At 39.5% G+C, this 18396-nt stretch overlaps 1 protein-coding gene across 3 annotated transcripts in view; it reads right to left on the minus strand.

The window, feature by feature from the left end:
- Positions 1–2046: 2046 nt before the first annotated feature.
- The window catches only part of RNF152 (ring finger protein 152), a 57886-nt gene continuing 41536 nt past the window's right edge, over positions 2047–18396 (minus strand). For 2 of the 3 annotated variants that reach the window (XM_042464696.1, XM_042464698.1), the window contains exon 3: positions 2047–7239. In XM_042464696.1, coding sequence (XP_042320630.1) covers positions 6519–7130 — 612 coding nt within the window. In that variant the 5' untranslated portion in view covers positions 7131–7239 and the 3' untranslated portion in view covers positions 2047–6518. Of the gene's footprint in view, positions 7305–18396 lie in introns of all 3 variants that reach the window. The other variant, XM_042464697.1, reaches the window with a different exon arrangement.

An 18396-nucleotide genomic window follows, 5' to 3' on the forward strand; every position in this document is an offset into this window, starting at 1 on the left:
TGAGCTGTCTTTCAGGCAAGCATATGGAACCTCTTTGAAGAGGAGAGCCAGATTCAATTTCAGGGAAGATTCTGGGGATCACATTCCAATCGCGGAAAGGAAAAAGTATGGGACAAAAGCAAAACATTTACAGGTCTGTCCATAGCAAACCTTTAGAAGAGTCATCTCAGCTTTGCAAATGTGGATGAAGGAACATACAAAAGTTGGTAAAGCACCAAATAAGGATGCTATGGAGCATAAACACCAGGAAATTCCAGGACTATCAGATTCAGCCCTAGGGCCTGAGGTTGCCCACCCCTGCTCTATGACTACCTGGGTGTTCATGACCTCAATAAGACAGAACATAGTAGCAGCAACAAAGCACTGGGAGAATCATTTTCTTCTATAGGTGAATCATTTTCTACATGGGTCTAGGCTTGTACCTACAGACCATGGGTGTATTGACACTACAGAATTAAAGCAGTTTGACACCACTCTAATTGCCATGACTCTATCATATAGAACCCTGGGAATTGTAGTTTGGTGGGACACCAATGCTCTCTGGCAGATAAAGCCGAATACTACAAATTGCAGGATTCCATAGGATGAAGCCATGACGGGTAACGTGGTGTCAAACTGCTTTGATTCTGCAGTGTGGATACACCCCCTAAACTCTTTCTTCTAGGCAGAACCCAAGAACCACTGAAATCAAATATTAGCACCTATCCCCATTTTCCAGGAAAAGGATGCATACCAAGGTTTTGTATTGCGAATTTTAACACTATATCATTTTTTTTTTTTTTTGGGGGGGGGGAGGGTGAGGGGGGTCATCTTTCTTTACACAAAACCTGGAAAAATAGTATTGCTTAGGGAGGGGAGAGAATGTGTCAAAATAGACTATAATAGAAAAAGAAACCAGAGGCTTGTTGATACTTTTAAACCAACACCCACAAATCCAGTTGGTATTGTGAGATACCCTATAGAATTTATTTCAGACAGGATGCAACCGTGGAGTTTGTTCAGAGCCAAGCCAGAGCCTTCAAACATATGGACCAGGTAGAAACGTTACATTGTTTGACTACAACTCACAGTAGCCAGAATGGTCGAGCCCTAGGATTAAGTTTTACATTTCTGAATGCATCCATGGTTCTTCAGTTGTTGTGAGGCTTCAAGTCATTTCCGACTTACAGCAAACCTCATGAGGTTTTCTTTTTTCAGAGGTTGACCTGTGCCTTCCCATGAGACTGAGAGCATGTGAATTGCCCAAGATCCATCCAGTGGATTTCATGGCTGAGAAAGGAATTGAACCCTGGTCTCCAGAGTCATTGTCCAACACTCAAACCATACCACACTGGCTTTCCATGGTGTCTTTACTCCCACATAAAAGAACTCAATTCACAGCTCAAATTTACAAGAATTCTAATCTGCTGGGATTTTTGCCCTAAGGTAATTGTAAAAACATCTTGCCAGTTTCTCTGGATAGAGAGAGCAATGGAGGATTCCAAGCATGTATCATCTCAGCTTCTAATGGCAGGAATTTAAACTTTTTCTTTACAGGGGCTCCCCAGAGTACATACATCATACATTCCTTCCTAGTCTGCTTCAAAAGGATTTGTTCCCCACTAAGTAAGAATTATAGATTCTTCAACTGAGCTGCCAATGAAATATCTTGACAAGCAGAATCTGAAAAGGTCAAAAACAGAATCTAGTGGAAATACAGATTGATACCCATTGTCTCTGGCACTCCAGGGCCAATTGAATGTCAGGCTTTTAAAGTGGGGATTACGCAGAAGGCAGTAAGCGGAAGAACTGTATTTATTGATTTATATTTGCATTTCAACCTCACTCCAAGGACCTCAGAAAAGCAAACATGAAATGCACAGGTGGCATTCCTTCTTAGGTCTTAGCTAAGCCCCAAAGCAATTTAGCTACAGAAGCCAATTTCACATGTTTAAACAGTGAAAAATCCAAATCTCCAGCAAGGGTTCACTCCATAGGGGTTGATAGGGCATTTCCAGCTCCATCTGTGATGCATGCATTTTCCAATAACTATTTCTTATATCCACACATTTTTAAAATAAATTTAATATGATTAGTGAGAACAAACCAGGTGCAAACCATTGTTTCAGATCATACATTGCTCTTGAACTGTAGCTTAAACAATCCATGGTTCCTCCACTTTAGATCTAATAGGAATCTATACCTAGTTTGAAATGGAAGTGTAAAATATTCTTCCCCTTTTGGAGGGAGGGATTCATAATGTGGAAAAGTTACCATTTGGACTGCAACTCTGAGAATCCCCAGCCTGACTGCTACAGCATGGAATTGCAGTACCCCCAAAACAATCTTGACTAAGTTTTAGGAGGAAACCATGGGACAAGAACTTAAGCATGCAGAAAGACAGCTCAAACCATTCCCTGGCCAAATGGCTGGTTCCTTGTTCTACTGATATATGTATATTTTAAATGGTTTTGTCTTTTAGTGAGTAAAGTCTGCAGTAAGAAAGCTTTAATGTGTATACATTATCTCTTTCCAATTTCCATCCAAGGATTTGTCCCTCAAAATGTTTTGCAAGCTCTGGCCACTCAAGTTTTTGCTTTTTAAAAAATGTGCTCATGTATATGGAAATGGATTTTCAACATCAAAGCATGGTAAGAAATCTAATTCTATGTCATATGCATTAGGAATTAAGAGCATCTCTCTATTTCAATTCCTCTGGCAACAAGAAACAAGCCTACATGTAAAACCCAGTAAAAATCAGCTTAACTGTGCATGCTTTTGAGAATGATGTTGGCCTGTAGGGGAAAGCTATCAAGTACTGTACATAACTCATAAGCAGAACATTTTCTCGATGCTCCACTTTTATATATGATGATAGGTAATGGACAGCCTGCTACAGTTTTGATTGCAAAATGTAATATTGTATATTTTATATCAGACCACTCTCTCAGCAAACTAAAGGGTGGATTGTGACAATGAGGAAAAAGAATACATGTTTAAAGTATGGATGTAAAGCATGAGGCATCTCAAAAAACAATTATATAATGAAACAACGTACATTTAGACATACTATTAAACATACCCATTAAAGACTGAATGATCCCAAATAAGGAAATCTTTGGTTATGGGCCACATTGATCCTACATGCCATTGAGCACTTATTCACCCAGCTATTTGTATCAAAGGAAGTCAGTAGCCATTATTGGGACTTCGTTCAGCAAAATAACTTTTTCCCAGGGATTGCTGTTTCTGCTAGTGCTTTAAAAGCAGGACAAGTCAACAGAATGCTTAATCTTTTTGTAAAGCAAATGTTACATTGAGAAGGAGCTGTTAAAAAAAATTACACATGAATGCAATATGAGGCTTGTTGAAATCTGGATCAGTGGTTACATAAACGATCAACTTGACTTGCTCCAAAGTGTTCATTTATATTAGGGGCAAGCTGACCATATTCCAAAAGGGATCAGACTTCTATTCCTTTAAGAGCTTTGCTACTGGGTAACATTAAACAGCTGCAGGTTTGTGAATGGGGAAATGATTGCTCCCATGTTACTTCTGATATTCTAAGAGCCTTTGCTTTTTTGGCATAGGATTGCTTCCTCCACCACTCCTTTTAACTCATTCTGTTGCTCTAGGCATGAACTCAACCTACACAATATGGCTCAGTTACAAACTGAACTGGATGATACTGCATCAGGTCCACATGGAACCACCTCCCCCAGTGAAAAATATAAAACATCCACCCATTTCCTCAACAGAAAACAATGGTGTATCAGAGAGAAAAACTGAGGTTTGCTGTGCCTCCCAAAGAATAAATAGCACTTTGCTGAGCTTCATAAGAAAATGGATGGGCCCCCATGCATGACTGTCATAACCTCAAACAGTGAAAATAACTGGAGCGCAAGGTAAGGAATGAGAAAAGGGTTGCAAGGATGAATGAAATCAAAAGGATTTATCTATTCCCAAATTTGGTTACAGTTCATTGGAAAATTAAAGAGTTAGATCAAAAAGCTGACAGGAAAAGTTAGGGTTTAAAGAAAGCTGTAGTTTTATCACTCACTGAAGGTAGGGAGCAGAAAGAGTACAGTGCGCCCTTTGTTTACGCGGTGGATCCGTTCCAGACTCCCCCGCGTAAAACAAATAATGGCTATGGTTGAGCCTCATTTAAATGAATGGGGCTCGTGCACGCGCCACAGGCACACACCCCATTTGTCCCTATGGGACGCACCGCCCCTTCCTCCCCATGCGGCTTTCAGCATATGCTGAAAGCCGCATATGACGCGGGTGCACTGTACAAGCAGACAGTTTATAGAACTGGAGGACATTTGAACATGTTAGTTCCTCATCCAGTGGGTGAGTAAAACTGCACCAGATGATTCTGCTGAGAGTTTAGCTTGATTCTGAATTAAGGGCGAAAGAAAGATGTCTGAGCCTCAAATAATGTAAGATGGATGCCTCAATGGGCAAGACGTGCACATGCAATGGGTACAGAGGTGTGCAAAGTGAGGCCTTGAAAATATCGTTGCACAGATCCTAGCAGCCCTTGCCGGAATAGCTGAAGTTGACGGATGCTGGTAGTTGCAGTTCAACATTTGGACAGCTGAGCAAGTGAACTCAAGAAATGAAGAATGGATCAAGAAGAGGCAGGATCATTTCAATTGCTTGTGGAGGAAAATGGACCATTTGAAAAACAAGGAGAAGGCTGAAACGCTGCTGGCATCTTTATGATGGAAAGAAAATGAAGAAATGTGTCAAAAGTCCACCGCCTTGTAATCAAAAACTGGGCTTAAGGAAGGGGTGAGCATACCTCCCCAGAAAGGCCTGCATCACCTGTGGGACCACAGAATCTCTACCTTGTAGAATTAACCTAGAATTCTCAGTTGACAATTTCAAGACTTTTGTCTCAAGGCTTGGGCAAGACTCATAATCTCTAGCATACAAACATGTCCTGACAAAATCAGCTTGATGGTACACAGCTAAAGCACCTGGGAATCTTTGTCTATATAAACAGGGATTACCTATTTAGGATAATATGAAACAACAACCTTTGGTATTTCTCTGACTGCTGTCAAAGCAAGTTTCACATGTCTTTCTCAAAATGATGGATAGGCTGAAATTGTTCAAAGAGCCACTAGCTTCAATCCCACCCTGCCTTGCTTATGTCCAGTATGTTTTCCTGACAATGGACAAAATTGTTTTAAGATTTGCAAAACAGAGTTCACCTTGGCAGTCCAGTGGAGATATGGATGGGGAAAAACAGCTTGTCCATTAAGAGAAAATTACCTTTCCTGAAGTTTTCCTTGACCCAAGTCATCAACCAGTTCACCTATCTGCATCTATTACTGTATCCACTTTTATTACTATAAATTTTTCACAATGTAAATGCTTCTGATTGTAGCCAGTGCCACATTTCTGATTTATTTATACATTCTGGATCATAAGCACAACCTCAATTTGTACTTCACAGTTGCAATAACAAATGAGTATCTATAGAACTGCACCTTAGTTATGCTTTCTTCAATGTTGCTTCAGCTTGCATTCACAGGATATTATTCAAAAGTCTTCAGCAGTCATTCACTGTGCCACACTTGGAGAAAAATCAGCCAGCATCTTGAGATTATGCTATTCCTACTAGCTCCTTAAGGACAGGTGCTTGAAAAACCCAATCCATTAACAATGTGCGCTTGAAATAGCATGCCCAAGATTTATATTTTCAAGTAAAGTTTGCAGAAGGGACAAACAATTTGGCTGCACTTCTACATATTCTTCCTAGTTCCCTTTATTGCTTCTATGCTTCAGTCTCATTTCACTTTTTTAAAAAAATCACTTAAACTACAGAAGAAAACAGAATGAGCATAGACATACATATATTACATCCAAAATACTTTCAATGCTTTTGAAAAAAAGTTTCCTTTCTATAACTATGGCACAGATTTTTAAAACCATTTTAATTCATGTGCAATTTAAAAGATACAAAAAGCCTTATTGACTAAATGACTATTTTGAACAACTTCCCTGTTGCTGTTTAAAAATAGAGTTATGCTTTTGCTACGTCTGGAAAAGTACTGGGTAGCTCGAATTTCTTAATTGAAATGTTTAAATCTACTTGAACACACAGCATTTTGATTTGTAAATTGACTACTCTGTTAAGAAAGAGAGACAGAGAGAAAGGGAGAGATTGTGTCCTATACTTTTACAGTAGAACCAGCTAAACAGACATCTTTAATCTCATAACAAGATGAAATCATTACAAATTACAGCTCATTTGTTAAGTGATTATGGTGATGCATGCAGTCTTCCTTGATACGGTTACCAGCAAATAAGCATTGGATGTGCCCATACTCTATCATCAGGTCTCAAAGCCCTACTTTTTTTTACAGCAGACTGGACTATCAACCAGTTTGCCTGATGTCAATGACTCGGTACTGCAGAACAGTCCATGTGACAGTGCTTCATCTCATGGCATCCTGCCACCACCGTAACCACCCTCCCAAACCCCAAAAATTAGCCCACAGGAATTTCGTCATGGAATCCTCCTTTCAGCCGCAGGAGATCACAGTGAAACGCTTGGAGATGCATGACATATTGTGGAGGACAATACCAAGGAGAAAGACAAGGACGCAGGCCACCAGGATGACAGTGCAAACCCCTGACCAGGTGGAGCTTTTCACTATGCCTCTCCTGTCTTGCTCCTCATCTCCTGCATCCTGTGGGATCCCAGCTTGCAACGGCTGCTGCTCGGCTGGGATTGTCACCACAGTGAGAGACTTTTGCTGGCTGCCTGGCAGAAGACGACAGCCAATGTCTCCTGGCAAGAGGGACCTCTCCTTGGAGATGGGCAAGGGCAACATGTAACACCCATTGCTAGGAAGTTTGATGAAGACCGGAGTGTGCTCTGAAGTGTGGGGTATTGCGATCACAGCAATGACCTCTGGGTCATCTGGCAGCTGGGAGACAGAAAAGCCTGGTGGCAGTTTAGTGATACCTCGGCACCATGGACACCTCAGGTCCTTCTGGCTGGTCCTCATCTGCTGAAGGCAAACTGAGCAGCAGGTATGTTTGCAGTCCAGTAACTTGGGCCTCCGTCGAGGGCTGTAGTAATTGAAACAAATCTGACATTCCAGCAGAGTGTCCTGGGACAGAGTCTCCATTTTTGTCCAGCCGTTGAAAAGAGCCAGATAAATCACGGTGTCTTGTGGCCCAGTCTAAACTCCAACACCCAGAGCAGTTCTTGTCCTCCCACAATGACTACTTTGTTTTCTGTCAACAAACAAAAGGAGAAAAAAATTCCATAAGGAAGCATCTGACTGGGAATTCATCAGTATCTGAAAGAAAAAATTAAAATGAACAGCTATAAAAGTCTAGTAAAATACTGGGGAGGTAGGGAAGGGAACCAATATATCTACTAATAAATGCAGAGAAAGAAAAGGGGTTTCTCAAGATTTGGGGGGGGGGGAGAGGAAATTGTCTTTAAAAAGACTTTTCTAAGTACAGTATAAGAACTATCAGACTAAAGAAATCAGCATTATAAAGTGACTAGGCACACTTTAAAAAAAAAGACTTAAAATCCTGGTTGACCATAGCTGATCACATAAAGTTCTTTCAAGAATGCTTTCAAATTTATACACTGAACCTGCACATGAAGGTTTACTGTCCACCTGAAAGAGAATTTGGATGAAGAAATTAAAGGGGAGGGGTGATTTTCATGCAGATCTTAAGGAAAAGTTTAATAAATTCTTTGAATGAGATGGTAAATAGTATAAACCCAATTTTAAGACAAAAAGGGGAACTTAAAAGATTTCTCTATTTACAGATTACAAAACACCATAAATTCTTACAATTACCCTCTACTGCACATTCAATGAATATCTCAGAAGGTCAGTACACCTTTGAATATCCAGCTTGCCCTCTGGCAAACAGGACAGGAAGTTGCCAATTTAGGTTAGACATAGTGATGAGGAATCCATTTTAAAAAGAGCCCTGCATATATTGTAATGTTTACTGTAATCTATATACAATAACACCCTGGTTTATGAAGTGTTAGTCTTCACAAAACACTTGCAGAATGACACACCAGTCCCTCTGACATTTAATACAAGTAGTGTCCAGTGTTTAGGGAAGTTTGTTTAAAAATCATTGCAATTCCAAGACTCCCATTCCAATAATCAATTGTGATTTTTAAAAGTAACACTTTTCTTTCCTGTTTGTCAGAATGATCTGAGCTTCTGGCTGATCAGTGGTACAAAATACATACATGTAAGTTGGGCACACAGACCTGTAACTATCAAAGTTAACTAATACAATTATACTGAAAAGGCCTTGCTACATTACAATCATACTGTAATTTATTGTATTAAGACAATATATTAGTGCATGGGTTAGTTGTTGCAAAAAAACCAAAAACGATTCAAAGTGAATTCCTATTTGTAACAGGTTACTCTCAAGCTCTGGTTTCATGAGGCTATTTCCGTACAGTCTTCTAGCCTACAGTCCCAAGAAGTAGATGAACTATGTGGAACAGAGCCAGTCACATAATTCCTTCTGTCCTTCCTTCCTAGTATTCCTTTCTGGCCAGACAAGGATCAAGCAGCAGAGCACTGCAGTTACACCTTATCTAAGAGCTTTATCACACTAGCAAGATCCCGTGGGAAAACGGGATTTAAACAAGAGTTAAATTAAAGTTGAATTTAAACAGAACCCACATATTCGAGAAGTTTATCATACCGAATTGCTGGTAAAGTGAAATGACGCGAAGTTAAAACTGGAGAAAAATGCCACCTTTTTACTTTCAGAATTTTCCAAAAGTAAAAAGCTGCTGTTTTTCTCTGGTTTAACTTCAGTTTAATTTCATGTTATTTCACATTAACAGTGACGTCGTGTGATAAACTTCGGGCATTTCCGGGTTTTCTCTAATTTAACTCTTGTTTAAATCCCATTTTCCCTCGGGATCTCGCTAGTGTGATGAACTCCTAAGCCACACAATACTAAATCAGCACAGGAAATGGAAAGCAGGTGTCACACTGTTTGTACCAAGCATGAATGAGGCCTGAGAGACAGGAACCTTCCCAAGGGCATCCCAAGCATTATGTCTGAGAATCTCCACCCTCCTCCAAACCCTTTATCACATCCAGTACAGAACAATGAAGAAACTGAAACAATCATAGTTTAAAGTAAGCAAAACTCTAAAATCCAAGGCATAAGGGAACTGGCTATTGTTGTTGTGTGTCTCCAAATCATTTTTGACTTATGGTGACCCTAAGACATAGGGCTTTCTTGGCAAGTTTCTTCAGAGGGGGTCTACCATTGCCATCCTCTGAAGCTAAGGGAGCGTGGTTTGACCAAAGCCACCCAGTGGGTTTTTATGCTTGAGCAGGGACTTGAACCCTGATCTCCAGAGGCATAGACCAATACTCAAACCACTATGGCACGCTGGCTCTCATGCTGGCTATTAGGCTCATATAAAGTCACAAAGTGAATCAGGTGAACACCAAGGAACTGATCCCAATTATTTTGTAAGGGAGAAAGTGAACTGCTGATCTTCAATGTATACATTTTTAACTATGCTGGGCTTCCATATCACCAGATATAATTTTTTTCACCTTGCTCATAAATTTTAAGTGCCAAAGAAGACCAGGATCTTCCTCATTTTCTCTCTATCCAGTGACGGTATTTCATTTGAGGGATATAATCCCTCTGTTTTAATCAACAGTATGGATAATTATAGAGAGTCAGCGTGTTCCACCATCGGTCGTGGAAATCCATTGAGTGACCCTGAATGAGTCACACACTCTCAGCCCACCCAAAAAAACTGTGATAGGGCTGCCTTAGAGTCACCATAAGTCAGAAACAACTTGAAGGCATACAACAACAACAGACAACCATGGGATAATTACATATAAAATTCATATGAATAAAAAAAATGAGAAAAGAATGAAGTCAAGAAAGTGGCAGGATGTACTACATCCATTCAGACTATAAATAGATGTTATGGGTATTGGGATTCACTGTGTTGAATGCTTCTTTGTGTGAAACAGCTCCCTGCATGAAGAAGTAACACATCAAGGATAAAGATTTTAGTTCAACCTTCAGATGCCAATTTGGCAAGTTGGGAAGGGGGTATTCAGTATAGTAGTTCTTGTTACGTTATTACTTTAAGACACTACCAGTTCAATCTGCTGATACTCAGATTATAGATGCACAAAATTCTACAGTCAACCAAGAAGATGTGTTCTGGGTATTATTTCTTTAACAGAAAACTTGGTACCAGAGGCAAAAATACCATGGAAAGAAAAGGGACTGCTTCCTGCACCCACAAAAAAGAGGAGCACTTCAACCTGTTTCAGCAAACATTCAAAACTAGCAGTATGCACATCTGAAATGAAACTGTCAGGTAAGCCTTGCATTGGTGAACAAAAACATTTCATTCCTTGTAGCAACCTCTTGAAAGTTTCTTTCAAAAATGCACACAGGGATCCTTCTTTTCTTTCACCAGCCTCCACTCCTGTTATGATTTTGGTAGCAAAACATATAAAACTATGCTTATTTTTTTTAACCTGCTGGGGGTTGCTGCTGAAACAATCTATTCAGCTCTCTACTCTCCTCCTTCTTTTGCTATTCGTGAATGCTCAATATGGCATTGTGGAAGTAGCTGCTGTTTACCCTGTCTGCTATAGGCAGGCATGCATAACTGCAGTAGGATTAGCTATTGTTTACTGCAAACACACTGTTGCAACCTGCCACTGAAAAGTCTGTTTTCTCCAGCCTTCCTTCATCACTATCTTTCCAATGCTGATTCTGCTACACAGAGGGGAGGCTAGGGAGGTTTAGTTAAGTCTGTGTAAAAAGGAACTTTTTTGTCAAAGGCTTTGTTAACTGAGGTAATGCTGTTTTACTTCCTACTCAGGAAAAGAAAAGCAATTATTACTCCACTTACACTGTGCCATTTCTACCCAGTTACACTAATATAAAGTGACCAAAGTAGCATCTCATGATAAAAACAGCTTCTTCCTTTGGATCTCCTGTTAAAACCTTTGTTTTGTTTTTTTAATAAGTGTTACCAGGCCTAAACTTTCTGCATATTTGCAAATGTTCTTGTCCTCAGTGAAAGGGTATCCTGATTCATTAAAACACTTCACTGAAAAGTCAACGTCTAAACAACAGCAAAAAGATCAGTGCTTTTCCATCAATAGCAACTGCTGCCAAGATTTTTGTGTGTCTGCAAAAGAAAGCCTTCAAGAAATTTTCACCAAAAATGTTTTAAAATCCACAAAACCTCTCACACTCTCACCCAGAAGAGAGAAAACTTTTGAAATGTTTCATTATTGTGTGTGACAATGAAATAAGGACTTAATCTTTAGACTGAAGTACAAGAGGGGCATGCAGCACAGGCTAGGGTACATGAATTTCTGTCAGTCTTATCTCATAATGCAGTAGTGCCTGCTAGCTCTCTGAATTACAGGGAGTTTTGTTCATTTATTTATTTGATTTATATTCTGACCTTCTCCCAAGATGGGATTCAAAGCACCTTTGATATATAAAATACAATACTATATATGGATACACACAAACATATCACATATATTACATATATTGTACAAACAGCAAGAAAGGACTATCTTGCCCTCTTCAACAGAGTGGAAGTCCATCCAACACTTAATATGTTAATGAAATCTTTACTGAATACTGACCTTGAGCTTATGAAATACAGTGTTGTTAACTATGTGCTCACAGACTATAATATGAAACCTTGCCAAAACATATTCTCCATTCAGTGCTTAAGACATAACAGCAAAATGGATGCTTATACAGAGAGCAACGCCTCTCCTTATAATGCATCCCTTAGCTTTCCTCACTATCTTAATTCACAGTACAGTGGACCCTTGTTATATGCTGGGGTTTGGTTCCAAGATCCCCCGTGTATAACAAAATCTGTGGATACTCAAGTCCCATTAAATATGACATAGCAAAATGGTGTCCCTTATTAAAAAAAAATGGAAAATCAAGATTTGATATTTGAAATTTATAGTTTTTTGGAACATTTTCAAACCATGTATGCTTGAATCTGTGTATAAAAATATCCGTGTATAAGAAGGACCGACTGTACAGTATACTTTGGCTTTCACTTTCAGTCACTCTTACTACAGTTGCCCCTCCATTTACACAGACTTCGTATCCGCAACCCTCATTTACTTGCAAGGAGCAAATGGAGGGGATTAAAATGGAGCACACCCACAGCCACTCACAGGCACGCACTCCCATTCAAGCCTATGGGGCTTGAATATGTGCGAAATTCCATTTTCACAGGGAGGAGTTCGGAATGGATCCCCCACGAAAACAGAGAGCTGACTAGATATGAACCCAAGTATTCCATCCAACATTTTAGAATTGTTCAAACAAAAAAAACAACAGCAGAATAATCACTTATGTGGAGGCTTTGACTTTTCCTAATAACCCTATCCAACGCTGCCATGTATATGTTTGAATGTTAAGTCAGGATAAAATCCTTTAAGATATGGGGAAGCAAATGCTTCAGGCTGCAATATTGGATCCTCCAGCTATTCCACCTGAACTCTTCTCCTGTCTTAGAAGGCAAAACAGCGTAAGCCTTGTGCTTCTCCTGTACACTCCAAGGTAACTTAATACCTGGATGTGTGGTGATGGACTGTAATCCTATTGCCAATGTTGAAGTTAGACTAAATTATCTAGTTGGCTTCTGTATACAGAATGGGAGAGGGCAATATTTGCCTCAGGCATGAAAATGTCTGTCAGCCTACATAATCATGGACGTGGATCACACCAACAGAGTCTACACTTGACAGCTTCTACATTCTGTGAGCCAGTCTGGAAGAAGCTGGGAGCTCAGCTCCCTTGCTATCATGAATTCATTCACCCTATCTTAATGTCTGAAAATGCCATTCCAGCCATCATAACATATTGCCTTAGACCAGTGGTTCTCAACCTTGCTAATGCGACCCTTTAGGACATGTTGCGGTGACCCCCCAACCATAAAATTATTTTCATTGCTACAGGCAGATATGTGTTTTCCGATGGTCTTAGGCGACCCCCATGAAAGGGATGTTCGACCCCCAAGGGGTCCCAACCCACATATTGGGAACCACTGCCTTAGACTGTTTCTCCATTTGTTTGATGAGATGATGTTTCACATGGGTTTTATACAGACCATTTTTAAAACGTAAAACAAGTATTGAATGATGTAAGAAAGAGAATTGGTGCAAAGACCATTTGGGACTATGATCTGAAAATTATATGTATACTGCTTTCCCACAACCATGTTCTGCTGCATTCTACTCAGCCAGCTAACCAGGTCCCCTATGAGGATGCAGCTGACTTCAGCAGCAGTCAAAACATTGTTTTACTATTAGTACTTTGGATTATCTGATGACAGCCAAGAAAATGTTGCTGACAGAGGAGACCCAGGGCTAGAGAAGACTGTCAGGGGTATCCTTAGGACTCTTAAAGGACGGAGAATGGGAAGAGGGAAGGGCTGGGAGGTAGTGACACTCAAGTGAGACCAAAAGACAGAGACAACCAGAATCATGATTAATATCCTTGGCTAGTGCAGATTTGATAGCAGCTGAAAGCTCTGCAGGGCTGAGCTATATCTACTAATGTTAATAAAAGCTAACGGAGTATGAAAAATCATGGGCAGAAGACACCAAGCAATAGAAAGAGGTGCATCAGCAGCAAAAGAGAATTGAAAAAAGAAATAGAAATACTTGCCTGACATGGACTCTTCCCCGCCCTCCTCTTTGATGTCTATGTTCATTGCTAGCATGCAGAAACTGATCCAATAAATGAGAAATACACAGAAATACAGAGAGAGATATTTAAGGATGATAACAAAGAACAGAGCAAAAGAGTAACAAAGTAAGGAAGAGTACAAAAGATTAGCACTGCTGCAGCAGTAAAGCCCAGCAAAAACAAATGGATGAGAGTATGCAAGAAGTCAATGTAGGACTTGGAATAAAAATATTCTACACAATTGATCAACTCTTGCTAAGACTCTGTATGGGATTGTTTTGATACACTAAGCTTAAAGGAGTATTTGCTTTGGTAGGTTTATGGGTGTTAATGTATGATGGATATTAGTGCCCTTTTGACATTCCCTCTGTCATAATGTCATTGGACAATGAACATTAACTGGTACATGAAAAGCCATGTGCATGGCTTCCATTTTGAGCTACATAGATGCCTCAGCCAGCATGAGACACAGCCGCTTGTATCTTGAAAGGGGTAGGCCATAATACCATATAACAAGACTAATGTATTGGTGCAAGCATCCTCCAGCAACTTTATCTGAGCCTAGCTTTGACCTTCTGTTGTAGGTTTTTCCATGTCATTATCACACCTACATTAAGGCTAGCAAAAAAGCCACTAAGCTAGGGGCCAACACAGCAAGGATCATCTTGAATTAACAGGCAGAGAATCTTCTCTACAACTGTAAGGCATAGCTTATTCAAGGCTACAAATTAGGACGTGCACATAAGAAAACTAGCAAATGGTTTTGTTGGCTATCAGTTCTGAACTGGGCCTGGTTAGAGATCAACTTGTAGGCCCCAAAATTACTTTTTGAGCATGATCTCTTGGGGACTTCCCAGAAGGATCAGGCAGATCACTTTGGGGGAAACAGGATGCTGGAATAGATAAACTCTTTGTTTGATCCCCATCTATCAGCATGTCAAGTAAAGATAGTTCAGGCACAGAGGAAATGCACGTCTGGTGGGTAGCCTGCAACATACTGAGCTTCTCTTTCTCCTGGGTATCAACACAATTCTGAGGATTTTGAAGAAACCAGAATTCTGGCCACCAGATTACAAATTGGCCATGGAAATTAAGAACCTAGTGACGGTGTGAAAGAGTTTACAACATAAATTAGTGGAGAGACTACTTGATCAGTGAATCACAGATCACTAATTTACCTGTATAGATTTTGGCACAGCAGCCAACAACAAAATGAACACCACAATTCTAATGCCCACCTCAAGTCTCTGAGCAGAGGGTACTAAGTGTACTGAGAAAAATCTCACTAGCTTAAAATGAACCTTGAAGAAATCACCTCAAAGAGAACTATACTTCTCTATTCATTTTAGCAGTTTGACCAGCCATGCACACAATGCTAATAATGTGGGATTTGACCCTTTTCAATTTAATTTTTCTCCACATCAACTTCAATACAATTCAGAAACATCTCCCTACATAGTTAACAATATCTCAGCGTTTAAACTTTTTAAAAAGCCAGATGGCTATATTATTCCTGATATTTAAATATTATTCATCATAGTATCTGTGCTCTAAGCACAAGATAAGATTGCTAACACAGTCACAGTGAATGCTGAAGTTGCAAACTTTTGACAAGCTTATGCATTTATATACATTGTCATGCTGCAAGAGTAATATCAAGCTTTCAGGAAGACAACCTATTAGAATACTTCACATTTACCAAAGAAGTTTTATTATGCAAACTCCCTGAACACATTAAGCATCCTTCAAAACCATTATGAACCAAGTATGATTTATGACAATGTTGCCAAAGGGGGGGGGGGGGGGGGGGGAGAGAGAGATAAGAAAACAGGGAAGGTGGATGGGCTTTCAATCCCAATGCAGACATAAATTGCCAGAATCATTTGCATTAAAATATAAATAAGATGTATCTGTTTGGAGCTTTTGAATTAAAAGCAGCAAAAATATGTTGTAAATTATAAAGTTGCCAATGTACTTTCACAAATGAGTCTGAAATCTGAGTATTTTCTTCCAAAACTAAGAAGCCTTGGAAAACAGTTTCAACTCCAAGGGGTTAACTATTTTATTTGCTTTCTCCAAATATTCTCCTCAGAGAAAAGACTCTCCTTATTTATAGGTTTTCCTGTGGCTCTAATTGCCCACAGTATCTCAGTAGCATACAAACACAAAAGAATCTATTCCCCTGTGCAGAAAGAATGGCTGCATCACCACATAAAACAGCAGAAAAAAGGAGAGCATATTCTAGGTATTTTCAGACAATCTTGTAAACAGTTAGTTGCCTGTGGCAAGTAAGGAACCAAGCAAGCTCCCCATAAGTTTTGTTCTGGTTTTTTTTTTTAACTTTACTTTTTCAGACAAATACATTTTATGTGCGCTTTCAAGTTTTTCTGCAATGCTTTAAAAGTTTGCGTGGAGAGATTTGTTCAAGATAGGAAAACAGGTATAACAGATTTAGTTTCTCTGACCAAAGAGCATCCAAACCAGTCTGTACATAATGTACACTGGAGAAAGCAGAGGAAGGTGGTAAAAAATAATCAGCTTACCTTGGTAACAGTGGCAAACTAATGCTCTAAAACCCAGAGAAGCCCTACCACTCATTTAACAGAAAACAAGCATTTATTGCGCTAAAAATATTAATGCACTGTTAAGTTGTAAGAATTCAGCACCGAGCTCAATATGCAGAATGAAGACGTAATACTACACTGCCACTGCATCCTCAGAATGCTGTTCAGAGATTTCCTAGTTAGTAAACCCTTGGTGGCCTTATTGCAAGTGGCTTGCAAAGTACAAAGATCAGAATCCTCAAGGTAAAGTCACGGTTGTTCTTTAAGAAACTTTTTTTTAACCCAGAGGATTACAACAATTCTTAGCGAGTCACAAAGAGCCCCTTTGTGGTTCACAGAGGAGCTGGCATGAACTTCAGGCATTCCTAGATACCACTAATTTCAGTCTGGCTTCACGCTTGATTTCAACACAGAATTTACTGTGTCAGGACCGACATAGGGGACTGTGACCCTATTCATCCTCATGGGCCTCCAAGTGATTTTTGATCTGGTCACAAATGGTCTGAATGATCTGGGGCCCATTCATACTACATAATTGAAATACTATTATTCCACTTTAAATACCATGGTTCCATTTTATGGAATCCTGGGATTAGTAGTTTGGACCATTTGGAATTCTCAGCCAGAAAGTTCCAGTATATCATCAAACTACAAGCCTCAGGATTCCATAGGATGGGATCATGGCAGTTAACACGGAACAATAGTGCTATAATTCTGCAGTATGAACAGGCTCTGGGTAAGGGGCTGGAGACACAATGATTGCAGATTCTATTCCCACTTGGATATCCAATTCCAGTATGTGGTACTGGAAGACCACTGTTCTATACTATGACACCTGTGCTAGATTGTCTCATAGGATTCCATCTTGTTTCTCATACCTTTAAATATCTAGAGCAGTGATTCGCATCCTTTGCTCCTCCATTTCTTTTGGATTTCAGCTCCAAAAAGCCATAACCAACCTGGCCAACAGTCAGGAATTATGGGAGCTGAAGCCCAAACCATCTGGAGGACTAAAGATTGAGAACCACTGATCTAGAAGAAATGACAGCAAGGTGTCACAGTCATAGGTATTATCAATATGCTGGTGATAATGAGCTCTTCGAAGTGGGTGAAGCATGGAAAATACTGACCTGATGCAAACAATGCAGATCATGCAAGGCTCTCTGACAATCCCCACCACCACTTGAAATAGGTGAGGAATGGAAAGGGAAAAACCTGCTTGATTTGTAACCACATTTATGGAATACCTTTTCCCCAAGAGAGGCTCATCTGGCACCAAGTCCTCCTAGTACTAGACAAACACATTAGCTCAGGCTTTTAAATGGACAATACCAGTTATAATCGGTTTTTTAATCTACTTTGCAAACAACAAAATAGATAAAGTAGTTTTATACTGCTGCTCTACTCTTTGTATGTATGAGTTTATATTAATGTCTTACCATCCTCTCTGTAAACAATCCTACATTTAGTTTCACTAAAAACTGACTGAAAATCTTTTGACAAAATAAGAATATTCTGTTTAATTTTTTTAAGCAGGTGCACTTTCTATTCCCTTTATAGTTCTTTCACTCAATAACATTTCTGTGATTACAAGACTAGTAAACCCTTCTGCAATCCTTCTGGACTGTCTCACTTTCCATCCAATTTTAGCATTCTCTCCATAAATACCATCTCTAGAAAGGATGCCTGAAAAAGAAATCTCATTTAAAATAAATCTCTTTACAAATACACTCCTAACCAATATAGGTCACTGGATAACTGAGCTGGAATTAGGTCATATTAAGGTGGCCAACCTGTTAAGAGGATAGAGCACCACAACTCTTCAGGCAAAATAAATAAATAAATAAATGAATGGAAAATAAATTTTAAATTATAGTGGGAACCAACAGCGCATGAAATACAAAGAAGTTACTTACACAGACACACAGACACAGAGACACAGAGTATTATTTCATGCCAAAAGAGCAACGCTCAGATTCATGCACCAAAGGAAGCAATGCACCTTAAAATTAGAGTTTTAATTGTTTGCCACTCTGCTCAGTTTTTTCCTGTGTCTGTGAGCAAGGTTGCTGAACTTACTCTATCATATGTA

Source organism: Sceloporus undulatus, chromosome 4, assembly GCF_019175285.1.
Source record: "Sceloporus undulatus isolate JIND9_A2432 ecotype Alabama chromosome 4, SceUnd_v1.1, whole genome shotgun sequence".
Classification (NCBI taxonomy): Eukaryota; Metazoa; Chordata; class Lepidosauria; order Squamata; family Phrynosomatidae; genus Sceloporus; species Sceloporus undulatus.